A 20212-nucleotide genomic window follows, 5' to 3' on the forward strand; every position below is an offset into this window, starting at 1 on the left:
ACTATGCCACATGGCAACTGTGCCCTGCGGAATTGTCACCATATTGTTCTCAGCCTCTGAAATTGAAGAAGTTACTATAATGACAGAATAGTGTGCTGATCTAAATTTAGTTTTATCAACAAGTGATGAATTACAATCAAACACTCTTGAAAGAGGAAAGGATAATGTTACGGTCATCAAAAGGAATAAACATATTGTGAGGTATGGGTTTTGCCAAACTTTGTCTTGCTAGCATGGGGAGACTGCCAAGCATAAGACAAAGGATTTCACACAGTTGAATGTGGGCAGTAATATTTATGTAATATTAAAAAATTTAGAACAATATTTATTTCTTTCTCTCATCTTTTGACTGATGCAGTTGGATCTTTTCCAATGCGACACCCATTCGAAGTGCTAGATAGCAAGGGCCTAGAATTGGTGCAGTTTACTTGGTCAACAGTTCATGAAGTCAATCATTTTGCAAAGAATATTTGATCCATTTAGTCCATATTGGCAGCCAATTTATGCCCTCTTGTTATCCAGTACAGCTCAACGTTCATTTAGCAGCAAGGAGAAATACCCAGCAAAACTACTTCTAAAAATCATCAAAAGGTTGTGACAACAAATTACAAACATTTGGTGTCCTTTTGATATAATCTTACTGAAGTTATCAAGGTGCTAGATGACTTTGCTCTGAGGTGATGACTTCTGCACAGAGCATGTAGCTCTTACCTGTCCCTGGTGCACACCATCCCAACATCTGTTTGACTATCAGGCAAAAACAAAAAAAACAAAAAATCACACAAAATGAACTTTCCAAACTAAATTTCATCACCAAATCATGTCAAATTGCATAGAAATCTCAATAACTTGCTTTCGTGCATCCTGTTAATGTCTTTCTTCCTGTGTGGCACTGCACATGTGGTTGGTGCTGTCTATTGGAAACCATTCACCTCTGGGTAATCTGCAGATAGTCCTGAGCTATAATGATAGGGAGTGATAGGCCAGATGTACAAGCTCTGCATGAGTAGCAGCAGATTTGACTGGTGGTTGACTAACAAGTAAGAGCAAGGAGAGAGGTGACGTGGCAGTAATGGGATCACCAGGCCCATATCCCTGAGAAGGAACAGCAGATTTATGTCAAGTGAAGCCACTGTCACTTCCTCTGAGTGATACCTCAGTTTTCTCATTTGAAGGGCAAAATTTTTTCATTGCTGTGACACCCTGTAAGGTGTTTTGGACAAACTTCATGGGAAGCAAGGTGAGATCTCAGTTTCCACACCCCTCACTGAGTGGATTTTGTTTCTGCTGCAGTGACGCATGTGACTTTAGCTATTAGCCACTGTCCAATGGTTAACTCTACAAGTATGCCAATGGAGTTGCCTGCAACTATCATATACTAAAGTAGACTCTGCTCCGAGCCAAAAGGTACCTGCAAAATTGGTATTGGATTATCTCTTGTTTCTTAACTTCCTGTCAGCCAGTGCTCGACTAGAGCCCTCCCTCCCCCCACCAGGTTCCCAAAAGAAATAGAAGGTTCTTTTTTGCCCTTCCAAGAGGTAATGTTGGAAAAGCAGGAACTCAGACTTGCTCATACTGTGCTAATTTTCATCTCCCTTTGATCAGCATGATTTTCACAACGCCAATATATGGGGTGCGAATTGGCTTTAAGCAGTGCATTCAAGTGCTACTGGTGCCAGCCCCTCCTGAAGTTCATCTGCCTGCAGGGACATCAAACAGATTAACAGCTTTATTAGTGCAGGATTAACCAGTCCTTTATTGGCCCTAGGAGTCGACACCTCCCTCTGGAACCACATCCTCAACTTCCCGACCAGCAGTCCACATTTGGTAAGGATAAGCAGCAACCCCACGTTATGATGATTATCAACACTGGTGCTTCACATGGTTGCATCCTCAGCCCCCTACTCTACTCCCCGTACACTTGTGACTACATTTCCAGATTCTGCTCTAATTCCATCTACAAGTTTGCTGATGATGCTACCTTAGTTGGCTGTACCTCAAACCGTGCAGAGTCAGAGTACAGGAAGGAGATTGAGAACTTAGTAACTTGGTGTCATGACAACAAACTTTTCCTCAATGTCAGGCAAAACAAAATAACTGGAAATTGACTTGAGGAAGGGGGAAGGTGGACATGTTCCTGTTTTCATCAACGATGTTGAAGTTAAGAGGGTTGAAAGCTTCAAGTTCCTAGGAGTGTACAATACCAAGCTTCTACCTGCCATCATAAGATTATTGAATCATCCCCTAGTAGAATACAATGGGCTCTTGCCCTCACAATCTACCTCACTATGATCTTGGACTTTATTATTTACCTGCACTGCACTTCCTCTGAAGTTGTTACACTTTATCCTGCATTCTGCTGTTATTTTACTTCGTACTATCGCAATGCACTGTGCAATAATGTGACCTGTCGCAACAGAATGCTCGGCAAGCCTTTCACTGTAAATGCAACAACAATGAACCAATTCGAATTCTAATTCCAATTGCTGGCTGGATATACTGCAAATCCTGGAATCCCCTCCTAGCAGAATTGTAGTAACACTTCAACCAGAAAGGAATGGGGTTCTGTTCCAGGCAGAATGCTTACAATACAGTCTTATCACAATGAGCATCCTATTTTGCCAAGGACGCAGGCAGTGCCTCAAAAAGGTGACATCCATCATTAAGTCAGGTCAAGTCAAGATAAGATTATTGTCATTTAACTCTATACACATATATCGTCAAATGAGACGTTTCTCTGAACCGGAGTGTAAAGCATAGTAGTACACAAAACATAGAATAACTTATGAAAGTAAGGATAAAATCTACAGATGAATCATGCATAAATAACAAACTAAAGTTCATAAATTAAGTATTGTAAGGTACAGAACAGAGAAACCTGTGATACTTTGAGGGTGATGCTGCAGGGAGTTCAGAAGTCTAATGGCCTGAGGGCATAAACACATTGGAGTCTCCTGCCTGATCTAGAAAGTCAAAGAAGATGCTAGATGGATGGGTGGGATTCTTAATAATCCTAGGGGCTCTGTGTATGCATAACTACTGATAAATGCCCCCGATGGATGTAAGGGAGACCCCTATGATCCTCTCAGCCATTCTCACTGTTCTCGACTACTCCCAGACCAGATGAAGTTGCAACTTGTCAGGACATTCTCAATGGTATTCCTGTAGAATACAGTTCAGATCAGGGAGGAGGGGGTGGAGCCTCAATTGCCTCAATCTCATTAGCAAGTGGAGACACTGCTGTGTCTTCTTGTTCAGGTGATATTACGGAACCAGGAGAGATCATCCATGATGTGAGTTCCCAGGAACTCGGTGCATTTAACTCTCTCAAAGGACAAGCCATGTATTCCCAGAGGGAATGCATCTTCCTGAAATTCATTGATTTCCTTGGTTTCTCCATGTCCGAACTTGGGGTGTTCTTCCCACCCCATTCCACCAGCCGCTCCACTTCCTCTCTGTACTCCATCTTATTATTATTGTTGATGAGTCCAACCACTGTTGTGTTATCTGCATGCTTGATGACATGGCTTGAGCTGAATCCTGTGACACAGTCATACATCAGCAGTGTGAACAGCAACAGGCTGAGCATCCAGCCCTGGGGGAGTACCAGTGCTCAGTGTAGTGGGACTAGAGCTGTTGCTGCCCATATGGGTTGACTGTTGTCTTTCTGTTAAGAAGTCTAGGATCCAGTTACAGACAGAGATGTTGAGACTCAGTGAGGACAGTGTTCCCACCAGCTTCTAGGGTATGATGGTGTTAAGTGCAGACCTAAAGTCTACAAACTGCAATCTGGCATGTGAGACTCCACTTTCCAAGTGGGACAGGACAGAGGCTATTATAGCGTCAGTGGGTCAATTTGAGCAATAAGTGAACTGGAAAGGGTCCAATATAGCTGAGAGAAAGGCTTTAAAGATCCTCATCACCCATGCATGTCCTCTTCTAATACTACCAAGAGTCATATAGTATCACAAGGTAGAGTAGCCTAAGGACCTAATCACTATTTTAGGAACAGCTTTTTCCTCTCAGCCATCAGATTTCTGAATGGTCCATGAACCCTTAAACTCTACCTCACTATTACTCTGTTTGAATTATTTAAATTTTACTGAAACTTAGAAAATATGTTAAGTCTTCCACTGTACTGCTGCAACAAAGCAACAAATTTCATGATATATTTCAGCGATAATAAACCTGATTCTGATTCCAAGACCCTCTAACACAGCACTTGTTATCACCAAGCAAGAGGCCGCGAATAAGCCTACACCATCTGGGCTACCACCTTCAACGATGACCTTCAGACTCTCTGTTATCAGAAGTACTGCTGCAGAAAAATCACTGTTGGATACCTCAAGGATCCCACAAAGGAAACATTTCTCTTACTGCACCCCCTTGACAGCTAATGTAAGGAGTGGAGCCACAGCCCCTCAGGACCATTCATAACCCCATGTCCTGCCACTTTATGCTTACACTCCACACCTCATTCCTACACTGACTCAGTCGCTCTCCTTCTGTATTTTCATATGGCCTGCTGCTCCCTAGAACAATCCCTCCTTCCAAGAGTCCCTTTGTCACTATCATTTTCTGCCAGTCACCTTATGTGCAAATACCCCTGCACTCATTGTCATTTTATGTACAGTACATATAGCCAGTCTATGAATGGAAGCTCACACTCAGTCACTTTTACATTGTGTTTTATAGGATTACTTTTATATTTCTAACTTTTTTTTGTTTTTTATTGCATTCCTTAAGCTTGGCTTTTTTTATGCTGCATTGGATCCAGAGTAACAATCATTTTGTTTTCCTTTGCACTCATGTACTGAACAATGACAAAAAGCAATCTTCAATATTGAATCTTGAATCAAAGGTAATGCATGGTACATGATAATTCACTGGAATGAGGTTGAATTAAACACACAGGGATCAAACATCAGATGAACCCATCCTTTATACTCTTATGGTTTGAAAACATATTTCATTTTTATCCTCAATATTGATATGAGGCTCTATTCAGATGTTGGGCTTCATGGAAAATGAAATGGACTCTCACTTTATTGCACTTTACAAATCATGCCATTGCCTCAAACTCTGATTGTTCTTTTTCTCCTCCTACAGCAAATTCTAAACTGCATACTGGACGACATTGAGTTTTTTGTAGCCAAGCTTCAGAAGGCTGCTGAGGCCTACAATCAACTGAACCAGAGGAAGAGATCCAAAAAGAACAAAAAAAAGGCACCAGCCGGTAGGAAGCACCCCTCTCCTTTCTTCTTTATGTTCACTCATTTCCTTGTTCTGCTTTCTTCTTCATCTTGTTTTCCTGCCTTACACTTTTACTTTTCCCTTTTTATCTCTGCATGTCCGTTCATTCCTTTGGCACTTGCTGTCTTTTACACTGCTGCCTTATACTTCACGTGCTACTTACATATATCTCATCAAGCACAAAAAGTGGAAAACATTCTGTGGCCGCATTGCTGAGGGAAAGGACATGTGTTAATATTGCTTAAGAAATACACACAAAATGGTGGAGGAACTCAGCACTTCAGGAAGCACCTATGGAGAGGAATTAACAGTCAACATTTCAGGCTGAGACCCTTCATCAGGACTTTGATCCATTGAGTTCCTCCAGTATTTTGCGTATACTATTCTGGATTTCCAGCATCTGTCAGTATCTTTTCTGTTTATATTTAAGAAATAAGTGAGTTTTGTTATAATATGTTCTTTCTCCTTGTCCTTTGTGCAGAGGGCATGCTTACTCTAAGGGCAAAGCCACCACTACCAGCAGAGTTTACCGACTGTTTTCAAAAGATCAAGCTAACATTGAATTTGCTGGTAAGAATTCACCCAGATGATTTTAAACCTCTAGAGGGGGTTGATTAAGGACCAAAAGTGTGGTTTTGAGGGTAGGAAATCATGTCCCAATCGAGTAGGCAATCAAGTCATGGCAAATGGAGTCTAATTCTAATAAGTACAAGGGATAGCATTTTGGGAAGACACAGAGAGTAGGAATTTCATAGTGCATGGTAGAACCCTGGGAAATTTAACACATTAGAGGAATGGTAACGAAGGTGGTGAAGAAGGCATTTGGCATGCTGGGCTTCATCAGTCAAGGCACTAAGTAAAGTAATTGGGATGTATAAGACACCGGTAAGTCCACGTCTGGAATATTGTGTTCAGTTTTGGTCACCCTACTATAGGAAAGATGCGATTAAACTGGAAAGAGGACAGAGAAGGTTTACAAAGATGTTGCCAGGATTTATGAAGAGAAGTTGAGCAGGTTGGGAATTTCTTCATTGAAGAGTAGGAAAATGAGGAGTGACATATTAGAGGTGTATAAAACTAGATGAGGTGAGTGCTCAGAGGCTTCTTCCCAGGGTTGAAGAATCAAGTAATAGGGGGTATAGGTTTATGCTGAGAGGGGAGACATTTAATACCAACTTGAGAGACAACTTTTTAACTCATAGGGCAGGACTGTCAGTGTATGGAATGTACTGCCAGAGGAAGTAGTTGAAGTAGCAGGTGCGTTAACAGGCAGTTCAACCACACATGAATACTCATGAGTACAGCTAAATTAAACAGCGTATCTTTGGATCCAAGGTGTAAAACACAGTACCAACAGTCATACACAGCACAAGGTACATATAGAACATATAAAATAAACATACAGTCACACAAAGAAAAACCAAAGTTTCTGAATCCATGGATGTTGTCAGCAAGAATGCAATCCAACTAGTTTTCCACCAAGCGAACACCGACACCAGCATGGGCGCCATGCCATAGCACTCCGGCATCAACTTCCCTGGGCAGTTACAATAGGCAACATCCTGGCACGAGGCCTAGTTCACGCTGCGACCAAGGCCACACAGCTCCCCCACCATCAGTCCCACCAATACACCCTGTACCGGATGCAGCATTCCACATCACCAAAGTCCAACAGGGTCTTGCGATCACAAAAAAAAATGACAAGACCATCACTCACTGTTAGACTAGACACTGCCTTTGTGCACCGACTCAGACTCCTCTCTGTTGCAGGTAGCAACATGGCCCGCATCGTCCAGTTCCTCCAGCTCATCCCCAATGATCAACTGACTGATGGGATAGACCTGCAGTACTTAAAGTTCTTAATGTCTTGCAATTGAAAAAAAGACATTTATAAATAACAGTGACACCTTTGGTTGGCCTGAAGAGGCCGCTGCATCCAAGTGCACCACCATCTTACCAGAAGATGGTACATGGATAGGAAAGGTTTAGAGGGATATGGGTCAAACATCAGCAAATGAGTTTAGTATAGAAGGGAACTTTTAATAGCATCAAGCATTTGGACCAAAGGGCTTGTTTCTGTGCTGTTTGTTTCTATGACTCTATTTAAAGGAATTTTTTTATTTCCAGAGAACATGTAATTTGCTTTCAGGTATGTTTGAAATCACATACATCTTTTTTGTGAAGGTGTGTTTTAAATAAGACAACTGTGATAGATGTTCTTCTCCCCACAAAGTCCACAACAGTGCCATAAGTTGGAGTGCTTTCATACTTTGACCATTTTTCAGGCATTCCAAGTGCTTCTTCTTGCGAAATTTTACAAAATTTCCAGATGTTCTACATCCCGCTGTTCATTGTATTTAAAGCATCTTCCCTGGAACATTTCCATTTCAGCCGGGAAATGCTGCTGATCCCCAGAGGTCAAAGCCATTGTTGATTTAATTTTTCCATATCCTTCCATCTACTAAAGTGAAACTGAGTGAATTATACCTTTTACCTCTACCTGCTTCACTGAGACAAGATAGATAGCGTTATACAGATCAAAATAGTCTGAAAGGTCCAGCATTCTAATGAATTAATTGTTATTAGCCCTTTATTTTATACTTAGGATTGGGTTTAACAACCCGCAGGCAGAAGGAATAAAATCCATAAAATTAGATTAAGCACCTTATATTCTGCAAGGCCACTGAACTAAGCTTTCTGTTCTGATTCAACAAGACATTCAGGATGGAGCTGTTGCCTGTGTAGAAGGAAATTAACCTGAAATGGGCCTAATATTTCTGCCATCTTATGAAGGTCTGAAGAACAGTGGAATTGTGGTCTTTCCTAATCGTCAGCTTGTGCAGAATATTTTTCCCATTGAGGGATATGGAGAGCTGAGCTATGGCCCATGTGCCCATGGGATGAGGCAGAATAACAGTTCAGCATGGACTGCTTGGGCTGAAGGGCCTGATTCTGTTCTATATATTTACAGCCACTGATAGGTTCTGTTCTTATTACAGGCGAAACTGAAAAGGCACATCCAAAATCCAAATGCAGTGGAATTGCTTCATTTCCTGTTTGGGCCACTTGAAGTGGTAAACTTGTTTTTTTCTATTGATGAACGGTCGTTAATGGAATGGATGAGGTGGGGGGGGGTGCGACATGGAGGAGGTGGTGGAAGGCATGTCAATTATTTGGAAGGGGATTATCTATTTGATATCTGTTAGAAAATATTCTTGCCCCAAAGCCTTCTTCAATTCATGTTCTAGATATAAAAATGTAGAAAGGGATTACTTTGCATGTATCCATACTGCTTTATTGCCTCTCGTTCAAGCCTGGATTTCAGATCATACCTCATTAAAACCTAATTCTTCAGAGCAGGTCTTCGGCCAGGAATCATCAATTGTGTTTAAATTTTCTCCCATCTTCAAACAGAAGTAGTTACATAGGTACTGAGGTTATCTATAGTTTCCTCAAGAAATCTGGACTGTTTAGAAAGACAAGAGTGGGTATTGTTTTACCCTGCCTTTGTATCCAACTCCTCCAACAGTATAAAAAACAGTGAACCCAATCTGTACACCTCTCATTTTTATGCAGGATAGTCAGGAGCAGGTACTCAACCAGCTCACATGAGGTAGGATGGACCTTGAGTTATTTCAGAGGCTATGTTTGCTTCCACTTTTATGTTACTTTTATTTTTAAAAGACTCCACTGAATGTCCTGAGCCTCAGGGGACCTATCAAGGGAAATGAGAGATATGAAGGGCTGAATGAAATAGATGCCAGTGCCTTCCTAGCACTACATGTGGCCAAAATCAGGAGTATTTCACCTAAACCCACAAGATCACCTGTAGACAGCTTTGCAGTCTGACTGACTTACAAACAAATAATAAGGCAACGTGTATGCAAGGAAATGCTTCTCATCTGTTTGGCATTTGATTCTCATGGTGTGCTTTTTTTGGTAAGGTAATTAATGGCACCGGAGGGCCAGAAGTTGCCAGATCTATCATAAGCCCTCTGCTTTCCAAGGATGCTACTGAGTTTCTAAGGGGACACCTAACTCCAAAAGAAATCTCCCTCTGGGAGACACTGGGAGAGGCATGGACCAGGTCCAGGTGAGGGAACAAGAATCCATTCTTTTGTGAGAAGCTGGCTGCAGGAAGGAAAAAGTCATGATTCCACTGTGTAGATAACAATGTTTATTGTAAGACGTGTCTTCTGCAGGATTGGTCAGGCAGTATGTTGGTTTGGAGATCTCTCTGTTGGCATCACCAACACAGCCATCCCATTCAGCCTCTCCACATTGCTGAACTGCATGTCCCAGGCAATATCCTGGAGAGTTTCTTCTGCTCCTATCCAGTTCCATAACCTTTTTCTTCTGGTGTGGTAGACAGAAAAGACTGTAGTAAGACATAAGGCTGTAACACATGGGAGCAGAACTAGGTCTGTTATTTATTATCCCGGTCAACCCCATTCTCCTGTCTTCTCCTTTAATGCTCTTACTAATCAAGAACTTAACAAGCTCCATTCTAAATATACCCAGTCGCTTGACCTATACAGCCATCTGAGACAATGAATTCCACAGATTCCCCACCCTCTTTCTAAAGAAACTCCTCCTCCTCTATGTTCTAAAGGTTCGTCCCTGTGTTATGAGGCTGTGCTTAGATCCTCACTGCTAAAAAGAAAATCCTCTCCACTCCCACTCTATCTAACCTTTCAGTTAGATCCTTCACATTCTTCTCCAGCAAGTACAAGCCACAAGCCACTCTGGTTACAGATTAATAGATGTTTATGGAATGTTTATATGGAGTATAAGACACTTCCTGATCTCGTATTCGGTGCCCCACCAAATGAAAGCCAACATCCCACATCCCTTTTGCACCATGGTATCTACCTGTGCTGCTGCCTTCAGGGTGACATACCTGGCCACATGTACTATGATCCTTCTATTCCTCAGTGCTCACTAACATCGTCTTAACCTCATTAGGTCTCCCAAAATGAAACATCCTGCATTTTTTCCCATCTGTTCTTCCACTGCTTATTTTGCTTGCTCATCATTATTATCATATTATAGTCATCAAGACACTGCCAAGAACAGCGCTATTTTTTCCTGTTACCTGTAAATTTGCTAGTCATATCTCTATGCACATTCACAGCCAGACTGTTAATGTTTATATCAAATAGCAAAGGGCCCCCCACTGATCCCTCTGGTAGTCTACTGGTCACAGGCTTACAGTCTCACAAAAGAATCCTCATGTTTTCCCTTTATCACCAAGCCAGCTTCAGATCCAATTTGTCAAATTTTCCTCAGTCCTCACCCTTTGGACCAGCCTCTGACTTGAAGCATCATCTAAGACATTAGTGAAGTCCATGTAGATCATTTCAACTGCACTAGCTAATTCAATATATTTAATCCCCTCTGCAATGAATTGAATCAAATTAATCAGACCAGATTTTTGCTTAATAGAGACATGCTGATTACCCCTGATCAATCTTAGTTCAGTTTAGTTCAGATTAATCCCATCCTTAAAAGCTTTTTCAATAATTTGTCTATCATCAACAATAGGCTAGCAAGCCTGGAGTTACTAGGCTCATTCCTGTTGTGCTTCTATCCTTAAAGGTACCACACTTACTGGACCACTATCATCTGATACCTCAGAAAAGATTTGAAAATTTATACCCAGACCATTACCACTAATAGCACCCATTGCCTCTCATAGCAGCTTGGGATACACTAAGACATTTAATACTACCCCATCTTAGGTGGTAATTTGTTCTAGAATTTCATCATAACTTTCCATGAATTCTCCAACTAAAATATTCATCTCCATGGTGAATACAGATAAGAAATATTGACTTAAAACTATGTTCTCCATCCTCCGTATACCATTGGCTCAGTGGTTCCTAATGGGGCCGAGTCTTTCCCTCTTACTTTCTTCTCCTTAATATATTGATAAAATAATTTCAGATTTCCTTTAATCTTACCACAGCTATTTGATGCCTCCTCTTTGCCCTCGGGAGTACTTTATTATCTTGAAACATGTTCTATATTCCTTTTACAGGTTCTGCTGCTTTCACTTTTCTAAACCAACCTTAAGCTCCCCTTTATTTCATCTCTCCAGTCTGCTCTTTACTGAGATATATTGCACCTGTTGAACTTGTCCTTGTCTTATACTTATTAACTTTATTCTTAATGATTCCCACTGCTCACATATGGATTTACCCACAAAAGGGGCTGCCGGTTTACTTTTACAGGGTCCAGCCTTAACAAAAGTGAAATTAATCTTACCCAAGTTTAGAACCTTACTTTCCAATCCTTGTCTTTTTCCACAGCAAACTTAAATCTTACATAGTTATAGTCAACATCTCCGAAACACTCTTTCCCTTTTGTGCTCTCCACATGCCTGACTACATTCTAAAAGAATGAATCCAGTACCTCCCCTTTTCTACCAAGATTATCTTGGGTGCACTTTAAAAATTCCACCTCCTGAACCTTTCACACTGACACTGGGGATGTTGAAATTCCCTACTGCCATAAATGAAATATTTTTACAATTCCCTGTGGCCTGCTCTCTATGTCTGGATTACTGTTATAGTAGATATAACATATCCAGAAAACACACAATGAGTGGGATTCAATTTTGCAGTTTGGCAACTGATTTCCTCCTGCAATGGTGTTAGCACTACTGCTGTCTGTGGTCCAATCTGTGATTCTCACTACACTCAGATGATCAAATGTGACAGATACCTTTCAACATGACACACACAAAATGCTGGAGGAACTCAGCAGGCCAGGCAGCATTTATGGAAAAGTTGATGTTTCGGGCCAAGACCCTTCGTCAGGACTGAAATGGTCTTGGCCTGAAATGTTGACTACACTGCTTTCCATTGATGTTGCCTGACCTGCTGAGTTGCTCCAGCATTTTATGTGTGTTGCTTGGATTTCCAGCATCTGTAGATTTTCTCGTGTTTGTGAGCTTTCAACATCAACAAGGTTTCTTTCATGTTTCTGTGTGCTGATCCAATTAACAAATTAATACACTCCTGAGAAACACAATAACTTGTTCTTCTCAGGCAAAATATACAACTTATTTGCAGAAATTGGTAATTGACAAACCCTGTAAGTAATAACACATTTCTAGGGACTTCTTTGCAGACATTAGCAGCTTCCATGAGGCAGTGACAAATATTCAATATGGCTATTTCAAAATAATCCTCTTGTCATAAATCCATAATTCAAAGGTTTCAGTTTGGAAACTTATAATTTGAGAGATAAGTTAAGACTGATTTTTAACCTAAAAGTAGAATGCAACATGCAGCTTTTTGCAAAAACAGCTGTCAAGGCATATTGTTCATGAATGTTTAACCCAGGTTTACTGTGTGAATGCAGTTCAGTTCTGGGACGATTCTTGCTTCTGCACACAGGCTGAGTGAGCAAATAACATTCCTGAATCGCTTCATCTAGCTACCACTTGAATGACTTGAATGTGGGCTCCAGTAAAACAATAAAGAATTTACACAACTTGTAATGACTCAATTTTCAGCTGAATTCACTGGCACATATAATACTTCTGAATAGATAGCTACAATTTTTTTTCCTCATCCCCTATATCTTACTCTATGCCAAAATAAATCTGCCTCAGTCAGCAGAGATTGATGTTTCTGGAGACAGACTGCCCATTGTTATCTATCACAAACCTACTGACTCTAACTATACCTCTTCCTACCTCGTCAGTTTTAAAGATGCTATTCCCTTTGCTCAGCTCTTCCACTTCCACCATATCTGTTCTCAGGATGAGACTTTCCATCTTAGAACATTTGAAATGGCTTCTTCTTTTTAAAGAGTGGGATTTCTCTTCCACCACCACCTCACCCATTTCCTGCACACCTGCCCTCACCCCACCCTCCTGTCATCATAACAAGGATAGATTTCTCCTTATGCTTAGCTAGCAACCCATCGGTCTCCATGTCCAGCACATTATTCTCCGAAACTTCCACCAGCTCCAATGGGATCCTACCACTAAACAGAGTTTTCCTCCCCGCCCCCCCCCCCCCACTTCCATTTGCGATCACTTACTATGTGACTCCTTTGTCTACTTGTCCCTCCACATTAATCTAGCTCCTGGCACTTATCCCTGCAAGTGGGACCTGATGTCTCACCACATTCAGGGCCCTAGGAAGTCTTTCCAAGTGTGGCAATGCTCACTTTATTGAGCACATTTGTTCTGTCCACTGCAAAAGCTAGGATCTCCCAGTGCCTTCCCATTTCAATTGTACTTCCATTCTGACACATCAGACCATGGTGTCCTCTCCTGTCCTGTCGAGGCCAAACTCTGGTTGGAGGAACAACACCTCATATTCCATCTAGGTAGTATCCAACCTTATGGCATGAACATTGACTGCTCTAACTTCTGGCTATTTCTCCCTGTTCCTATTTCTTTCCAGTCTTGATAAGGAGTCTTGACCCAAAACATTGAATGCTTATTTCCCTCCATAGATACTGCCTGATTTTCTTAGTTCCTCCAGCATTTTGTGTGTGTTGCTTCGGATTTCCAGCATGTGTAGAATCTCTGGTCTTTGGATTCTGAACTTCACTATCCAGACAATTTGGATGCACTACAGAATGTCCGGGATGGAGATTTAGAAGTTTATGTTGACAGGCAATGCAGCTTTAGCTAACCATGGAATCTTCAAGCTCCTGGCCCTACCAAGTGTCCTGGAAGGACTCCTGGATTGAAGTTGATGGATAGTCAGCCGTGGATGGAGCAGGTCCCATCTAAATGAGCTTAAACAGTGATTATATGTCAGTGGGGAAATAATTTTGGCCAAATGTTTGGGGTCTAAGCCACAATTTTGGTAGAACCTACAAACATGAGGATGCTTAATGATTCTGGACCTATTGAAACCATCTATAGTCTGGCCTCTGAAACCTTTTCCACTGGGATAACATCCCATTTCTCTTTTTGATCTGTGCCACCAACTGAACCCTATAAGAACTGACAACCATTCCAGGGTCAATCCATCAGTGATCTGATAAGGTATGGATTTCAGTGACTCACCAGGTTATTCCATTCCATGACAGTAGCTGGTATTTCCTCCATTTAAGGAATGTTTTCATTCTATCAATAATGGAAATTACAGCTTTCTGTTTGATCAAAGTCTATGTTTCACCCTACCCCTGTCTCCACCTCATCACTATACCTTGAACAATGTTACTAATTAGATGTAAGAACAGTAACCTCTTTGTCTCATCTCCCCTTGTACTGATAATCAACTACAGCTCGTCTGTTGCTAGCTAGTTGGACATAACCAACTCAGCATAAGACCCAAGTGGTTCTGTTCAAAATAGGACAGTCAATTCAGCAAAAATAAAAAAAGACCAGAAAACTGCTGGAAATGCTCAGTAGGACATGCAGAAAGAGAAAGTGAACAGTTCAGGTTGAAGTCACTTCCCCCAGATCTTTCTCCACTTTTTTCGAGGGTTTTTTTTTAATTGAAGCCTATGTTTCTCTCTCTACGGAAGTGCCTGGCCAGCAATTCCAGATTTCCAGCATCTGCAGTTTCAATCTTCAGACACCTTAGCAACTGAAGTACGCACGAACTATTTCCTACAAAAGGCTGTGCATTTATGCATAAAGTATATCAGCCATGTTGTCAGTTAGATGCTTGCAGGAAATTGTACACTAGTACTTCAGTAACTAAAGCTGTTCTCAAATGTTACATAACCAGAATAAATGATATATGAAATGTTATGTAAACCTAATGTGATATTATATTATTTAATGCCTTAAAAACAAGCAAACCTGAGGATATACTGTCATCTGTACATCTGATGTTGGAGTGCTGAAGTTCTTTACTAGCAAAATGGTAAAATTGCACCAGATAAATAATAGTAAAGAAAACTACATCACAATGGAAGCGTTATCGCTCTTCTCACTGAGATTGATTTCTGTAATATATTCAATATTTGCTGCGCTGTTTTTGATTTCTATCATACATGCTTCATCTTGGCACTTATAGGTTCATAAAAATCACTGCAGTAGTACCCTCTGCAGAGCAGTGCCTGTAATGCAGCACCTCGTTCTCAGGCTGAAACATCCAAACAATCCAAAGTTTGTGGACAAAGTGCATGGTTCACCCGCAGCTGCTGACATTATTTCTCACCTGTTGTTGGTTTCAGTATTTCACCCGGAACTCCTGTGAATCACTAAATCGCAATTGCTCCATATGTATTATATAGAACATGCAGAGATAAAACTTGTGACGTGCACTAAGTAGATAAGAAATTGATTCTAGAAGAAATTTATGAAAATATGTTGAGAGAAGTGTCAAGTGTAACGTACAGCACAAATAAAGATATAGACAATAGAAATATATTGTATGTCTGTTATATGTGGATTAGAGAAACTAAAAGAGATATTGGTACTAATAGCAAAGCAGCTGTCACACAAATATGAGTCTGCCTCCTCTCTTAAGTTTGATATAACCTGCACTGTCTGTGGATAGAAACCCACAATGCAAACCAGCTCAGTAAGTGTGAGATTAGCTGTGTGAAAGCAGTTTGAAGGTAAAAATTCTACACTGTGAATCTTGGTGACATTGTGGTGGATACAAACTTGCAGCCACCCTATTGTTAAGTAATATTGCTGACGCTTCCAACGTAATTTATTAACAGTGAAGTGTACTTTGAAACCTTTTGTGGTGTGAAAGTAAAAATTTAAATTTTCTTTCCCCAGATATAGAGACAAAGTAACCGAGAGTAATGAGTGTTGTTTCTTTTGTATCTTGATAGTTTACAATATATCTGCCATTGATGCTAGTATTAATTATTTTGATGCAGATGTAAGAATGAAAATGGTTGAAATATTTCTGTGGTGAATTTAAAGACAAGTGTGTCATTTAAAGACAAGTTTACTACCCCTGTTCAGGATCTAATAATCAAAAGGTCATGTTCCCTTTCATTCAGAGCTGATTGGCCAAGGGACTACCATGTTCCCCCATATGTGCCAAAGTTTAGAAATGGCTGGGAGCCACCTCTAGAAAATTTCCGTGGAGTACCTTGGGAATTAGATGCACATCAGGGCACAGAGGCCACAACAGATGCACCACGCAGACAGGAGGAAATAAGGCGAGCTTCCGTGGAGGTGGGGCAATTTTCCTAGTTAACTCTTTGTGTGTATTGAAGTGTTTTTCAGTGTATGTACATACAACAATACTGGATAAATTTGTTTGTTTAATATGAAGCTAGTTTCTTATTTGCATGTATTAAATGTCATTTTTCGACCTCTGAGTTCTGTATATTTACAACAATGACTGGGGAAATCCAAATTTGGATTCATCACTTTTCAGAAAGAATTGAATAAACTTCCCAGAATGAATCTGCAAGAAAACATAATACAAACTTATTATTCATTTTACTCAAAGTGCATTTGGTAGCACCACCCAGCTTCTTACATCATTCCCATTCTTCCCCCTCCCTCACTTGCATCCACGTGCCACTTTCCAGGTCTTGCTCCACACTTTTTTATATGGCTATCTCCCCTCTTGATCTGAACTGTTAGCTGACCATTTTTCCTGATCCATTGAGTTCCTTCAGCTCTACGTACATTGTTCCAGATTTTCTGCATCTGCAATCTCTTAGCCCTCCATTATCTGAGCCTAGTTCTTTCTAATAGTTGAGCACCATATAGGTGGTAAAATGTCTGTTTGTTCATCTTTTTGCATGAACTTGTCACTCTTTGTCAAAACCAAAACAGCAACATTGAGTTGAATTTTGATTTGAGCTCAGAATTTTGTCCTTTTCATATGGATATTTACTTAATATTTCCAACCCTTCAGAGCCTTTAACTACTTTTTCCATAGCTTGAGGCAACAAAGAAAAAGAACCCATAAGAAATATTTCTGATATGTGGTTTTAGTTTTAGGATTTTTGCACAACCAGCACAAAAGTAACACCATGCTTCCTTAAGGTACATCCTTGTCCTAATAAAGTGACTACTGAGTGTTCATGGCTTTCTGCTGCTTCCTCCATCTACTTCAAGAAGCAACATGTCCACTCAAAGGTGCTCTTCTGCACGCCTCTGCTGTAATGTGTGGTTATTTGAGTTACTGTCACTTTTGTGTCAGCTTGGACCAGTCTAGCCATTCTCCTCTGACCTCTTCCATTAATATTGTCTTTTAACCCACAAAACCGCCCCTTATTTTGATGCTTTTTATTTTTCACACCATTCTCCGTAAGTTCTAGGAACTGCTGTGCGTGAAAATTCCGTGAGATCAGTAGTTTCTGAGATACTGAAAACCAAAGGGCCTGTATTCTGCTGTAGGTTTTACCCCGTCTGACACCAGCAATCATCCTATGGTGAAAGTCCCTGAGATCACACTTCTTCCCCATTCTGATGTTTGGCCTAAACAAAAGCGGAACCTCGAGCACATCTGCATGCTTTTATGCATTGAGTTGCTGCCGCACGATTGGCTGATTAGCTATTTGTATTAAGAGTAGGTGTACAGTCATTTCACGGTTCCTTGATTGAAATACAATTTATTATTTATGCAGGCAAATACAGTATTCTTAACATTGTTCTGCTACTTTTGTCTTCCAGCAAGCAGCGGCGCCCTGCTTCCCTCCACCAAATGGGTACGAATATGGTAACCCGGCATTCAAAAGAGGCCAGACTGGTGACCAGAATATCGCTTTAGAAGCTTATAAGCAGAGTGCTAGTCGGCCGGTAGATAGGTAACTGGTATTAACATGCTGTGGAGAAATGGTACAATGTTCATTCCCCTTCCTTCTGCTGGGTTTAGTATTAATTGCATTAAAATTTCTCAGCAAGGCTGTAAATGAAAACTCTGTGATCCATTGTCTTGCATTACAGCTTTCCAGACTCAAATCTTCTATTTCCAGTTGAATTCTGCTTATTTTAAATTTTGAATTTATTGACATAATTGAATATAAATATCTGCTGCACTTTCATCCATTAATGTAGGGCAGAGGGTTTTGGTCCTACAGAGTTCAGTTCTAAATAAGAAGGGAATACTTGTAATCCTGAAGTAACTGGGAACTAAAACAAGGGCAAGGATTCTGGGTTGATGCATTAAGTTTCTGTTGTTATTTTAAGTTGACATATTAGTAAGGAAAGGAGTCAGCACCTCAAAATTCAGTTCTTGCATCAGAGAGGGTGAATCTACAACAGCTGAAGCTGTCATTGTTGATCCTTTCCATGCCTTGTGGCACGTTGTGTGGCAACCTTGCCGTTCCTTTAGCACTTTGGTCTGTATTTTTACGAGGCCAAATGGTTAGCTCAACGCTCAACTCAGCACAGATGGAAAGTGTGCAAGGACCCGGCTGGATTTGAACCTGAGACCACTCACCTTGAAGTCCAGTGTGGATGGCACTACACCACCAGCTGAGGGGTGGGATGATAAGGGTAGAAATCCTAAAGGGAGAGCCATCAGGAGATGAATGGTTTTACTACCTTACTCAAAGTGCCAAGGCTGGAAGTGATTCAGGAACATGAACCTGGACCTCAGGTTTATGGCAAGAGGCTCTGTCTGCATGAGTGGGGTGTGATTTGCAGAGATCAATCATGGTCCGACATCCATTGGGTGGTACCGAGTGCCATAGTGACTGACTGGGTGTTAACATGCACCATGGACTGAGGAACCAATGGTAAAGTGCAGACAATATTCTATTACATCATTCATACTATAATTGATATGCAACAGAATAAAATGTATCAGTTTATATGCCAGAAGGGGACCTGACCCTGCCCCATTCATGCCACCTAGGGGTTAACTGGCCATGACTTGGACAGAGTCACAACATCATTTGGGAATCAAAATATGAAATATTACTGAAGCAGACAGCAGTCCTTTGTTGAGCGTCTATATCAACTGGAAATAGAACATTGTGTTTTTCTTAATATGCTCTTTCATTGAAATCCTGCTGCTGGCAGTAACTCATTGCCACTGTGGTAAGATGAACGGGGAGAATTCCAAGCCAATGACTTGCTTTTCCAAAGATGGCAGTAGCAGGAACTAGAAGCATAGAGATCTTTCAATGTCTTGTATTGTCCTATAATTACGGGCCTTGTACCAGTAAATGCAAAAAGTAGAGAGCCCTGCTCGGAGATTGCATGCTTGCAATTATTTTCCCTCCTGAATCAAATTACATGTGAATTCAGAACTATTTGGAATGAACAAAGAAACAACCAATCATCACTTGTTGAATCCTGTTCTCAGTCTCCTGAAGTTCTGGACTACTATTGGGTTATAAATGGTTTACTTGCTCTGGAATATGGTTGATCGCTGAGAAACCAAAGATAAAGTCCAGTTCAGCTGACATTTTCAACCTGCAGTTAGTCAAACCTATCCAAGGAGTGTTCTGGACTTTCATAAGCAGACATTTATCCAACTTTTCTATTTTGACTTTTTTCTGTATTTTAATTTAATTAAGCCAGCATAGTCTTTGGCCTTCCAAGGAAAATGGTGTATGAATATCATGACCAACACATTGCTCATTGTCTACTTGACAGCAGAAAGTGTTGTTTTTCAGTCTACTTCTGGATGTTCGACAAGCTACAACAGGCATTTCAGACACTGCAGGGATATCAATAATACTGCCTCCACAGAAAACTCCTAATCCACTGACAGGATTAACAAGCCAACATCAACATCCTCTCCAATGTCTGGACAAATATCTACAGCAATGATACATTAATGACACCTACCAAGCACTAATGATGAGCCCACATTGTGAAAATGCCTGACACTAGCCTCCCTTAATAGACACTTTACCACAGCACAAGATAATGAAGTGACAGAAATGATTTGAAGATCTTCTCGAAGCCTTCTAGAAAACATATGTCATCCACAAATGATTCATGAGAAAAGCCCAGTGTAAATGGTGAGAGATATGTGAGGTTCCCAAATGATGCATCTGCCCACCCCTTCATTCCTACTGTGATAATCAGTTGATGTTACAT

General features: G+C 40.8%; 1 protein-coding gene across 5 annotated transcripts in view; it reads left to right on the forward strand.

The window, feature by feature from the left end:
* eps8l2 (EPS8 like 2) overlaps window positions 1-20212 on the forward strand; it is a 199907-nt gene that overhangs the window by 145311 nt on the left and 34384 nt on the right. For 4 of the 5 annotated variants that reach the window (XM_059975679.1, XM_059975681.1, XM_059975680.1 and 1 more), the window contains 6 exons: window positions 5110-5236; window positions 5735-5823; window positions 8253-8327; window positions 9198-9346; window positions 16198-16375; window positions 17831-17964. In XM_059975679.1, coding sequence (XP_059831662.1) covers window positions 5110-5236; window positions 5735-5823; window positions 8253-8327; window positions 9198-9346; window positions 16198-16375; window positions 17831-17964 — 752 coding nt within the window. The remainder of the gene's footprint in view (window positions 1-5109; window positions 5237-5734; window positions 5824-8252; window positions 8328-9197; window positions 9347-16197; window positions 16376-17830; window positions 17965-20212) is intronic. The other variant, XM_059975683.1, reaches the window with a different exon arrangement.

This window comes from Hypanus sabinus, chromosome 7 (assembly GCF_030144855.1).
Source record: "Hypanus sabinus isolate sHypSab1 chromosome 7, sHypSab1.hap1, whole genome shotgun sequence".
NCBI lineage: Eukaryota > Metazoa > Chordata > Chondrichthyes > Myliobatiformes > Dasyatidae > Hypanus > Hypanus sabinus.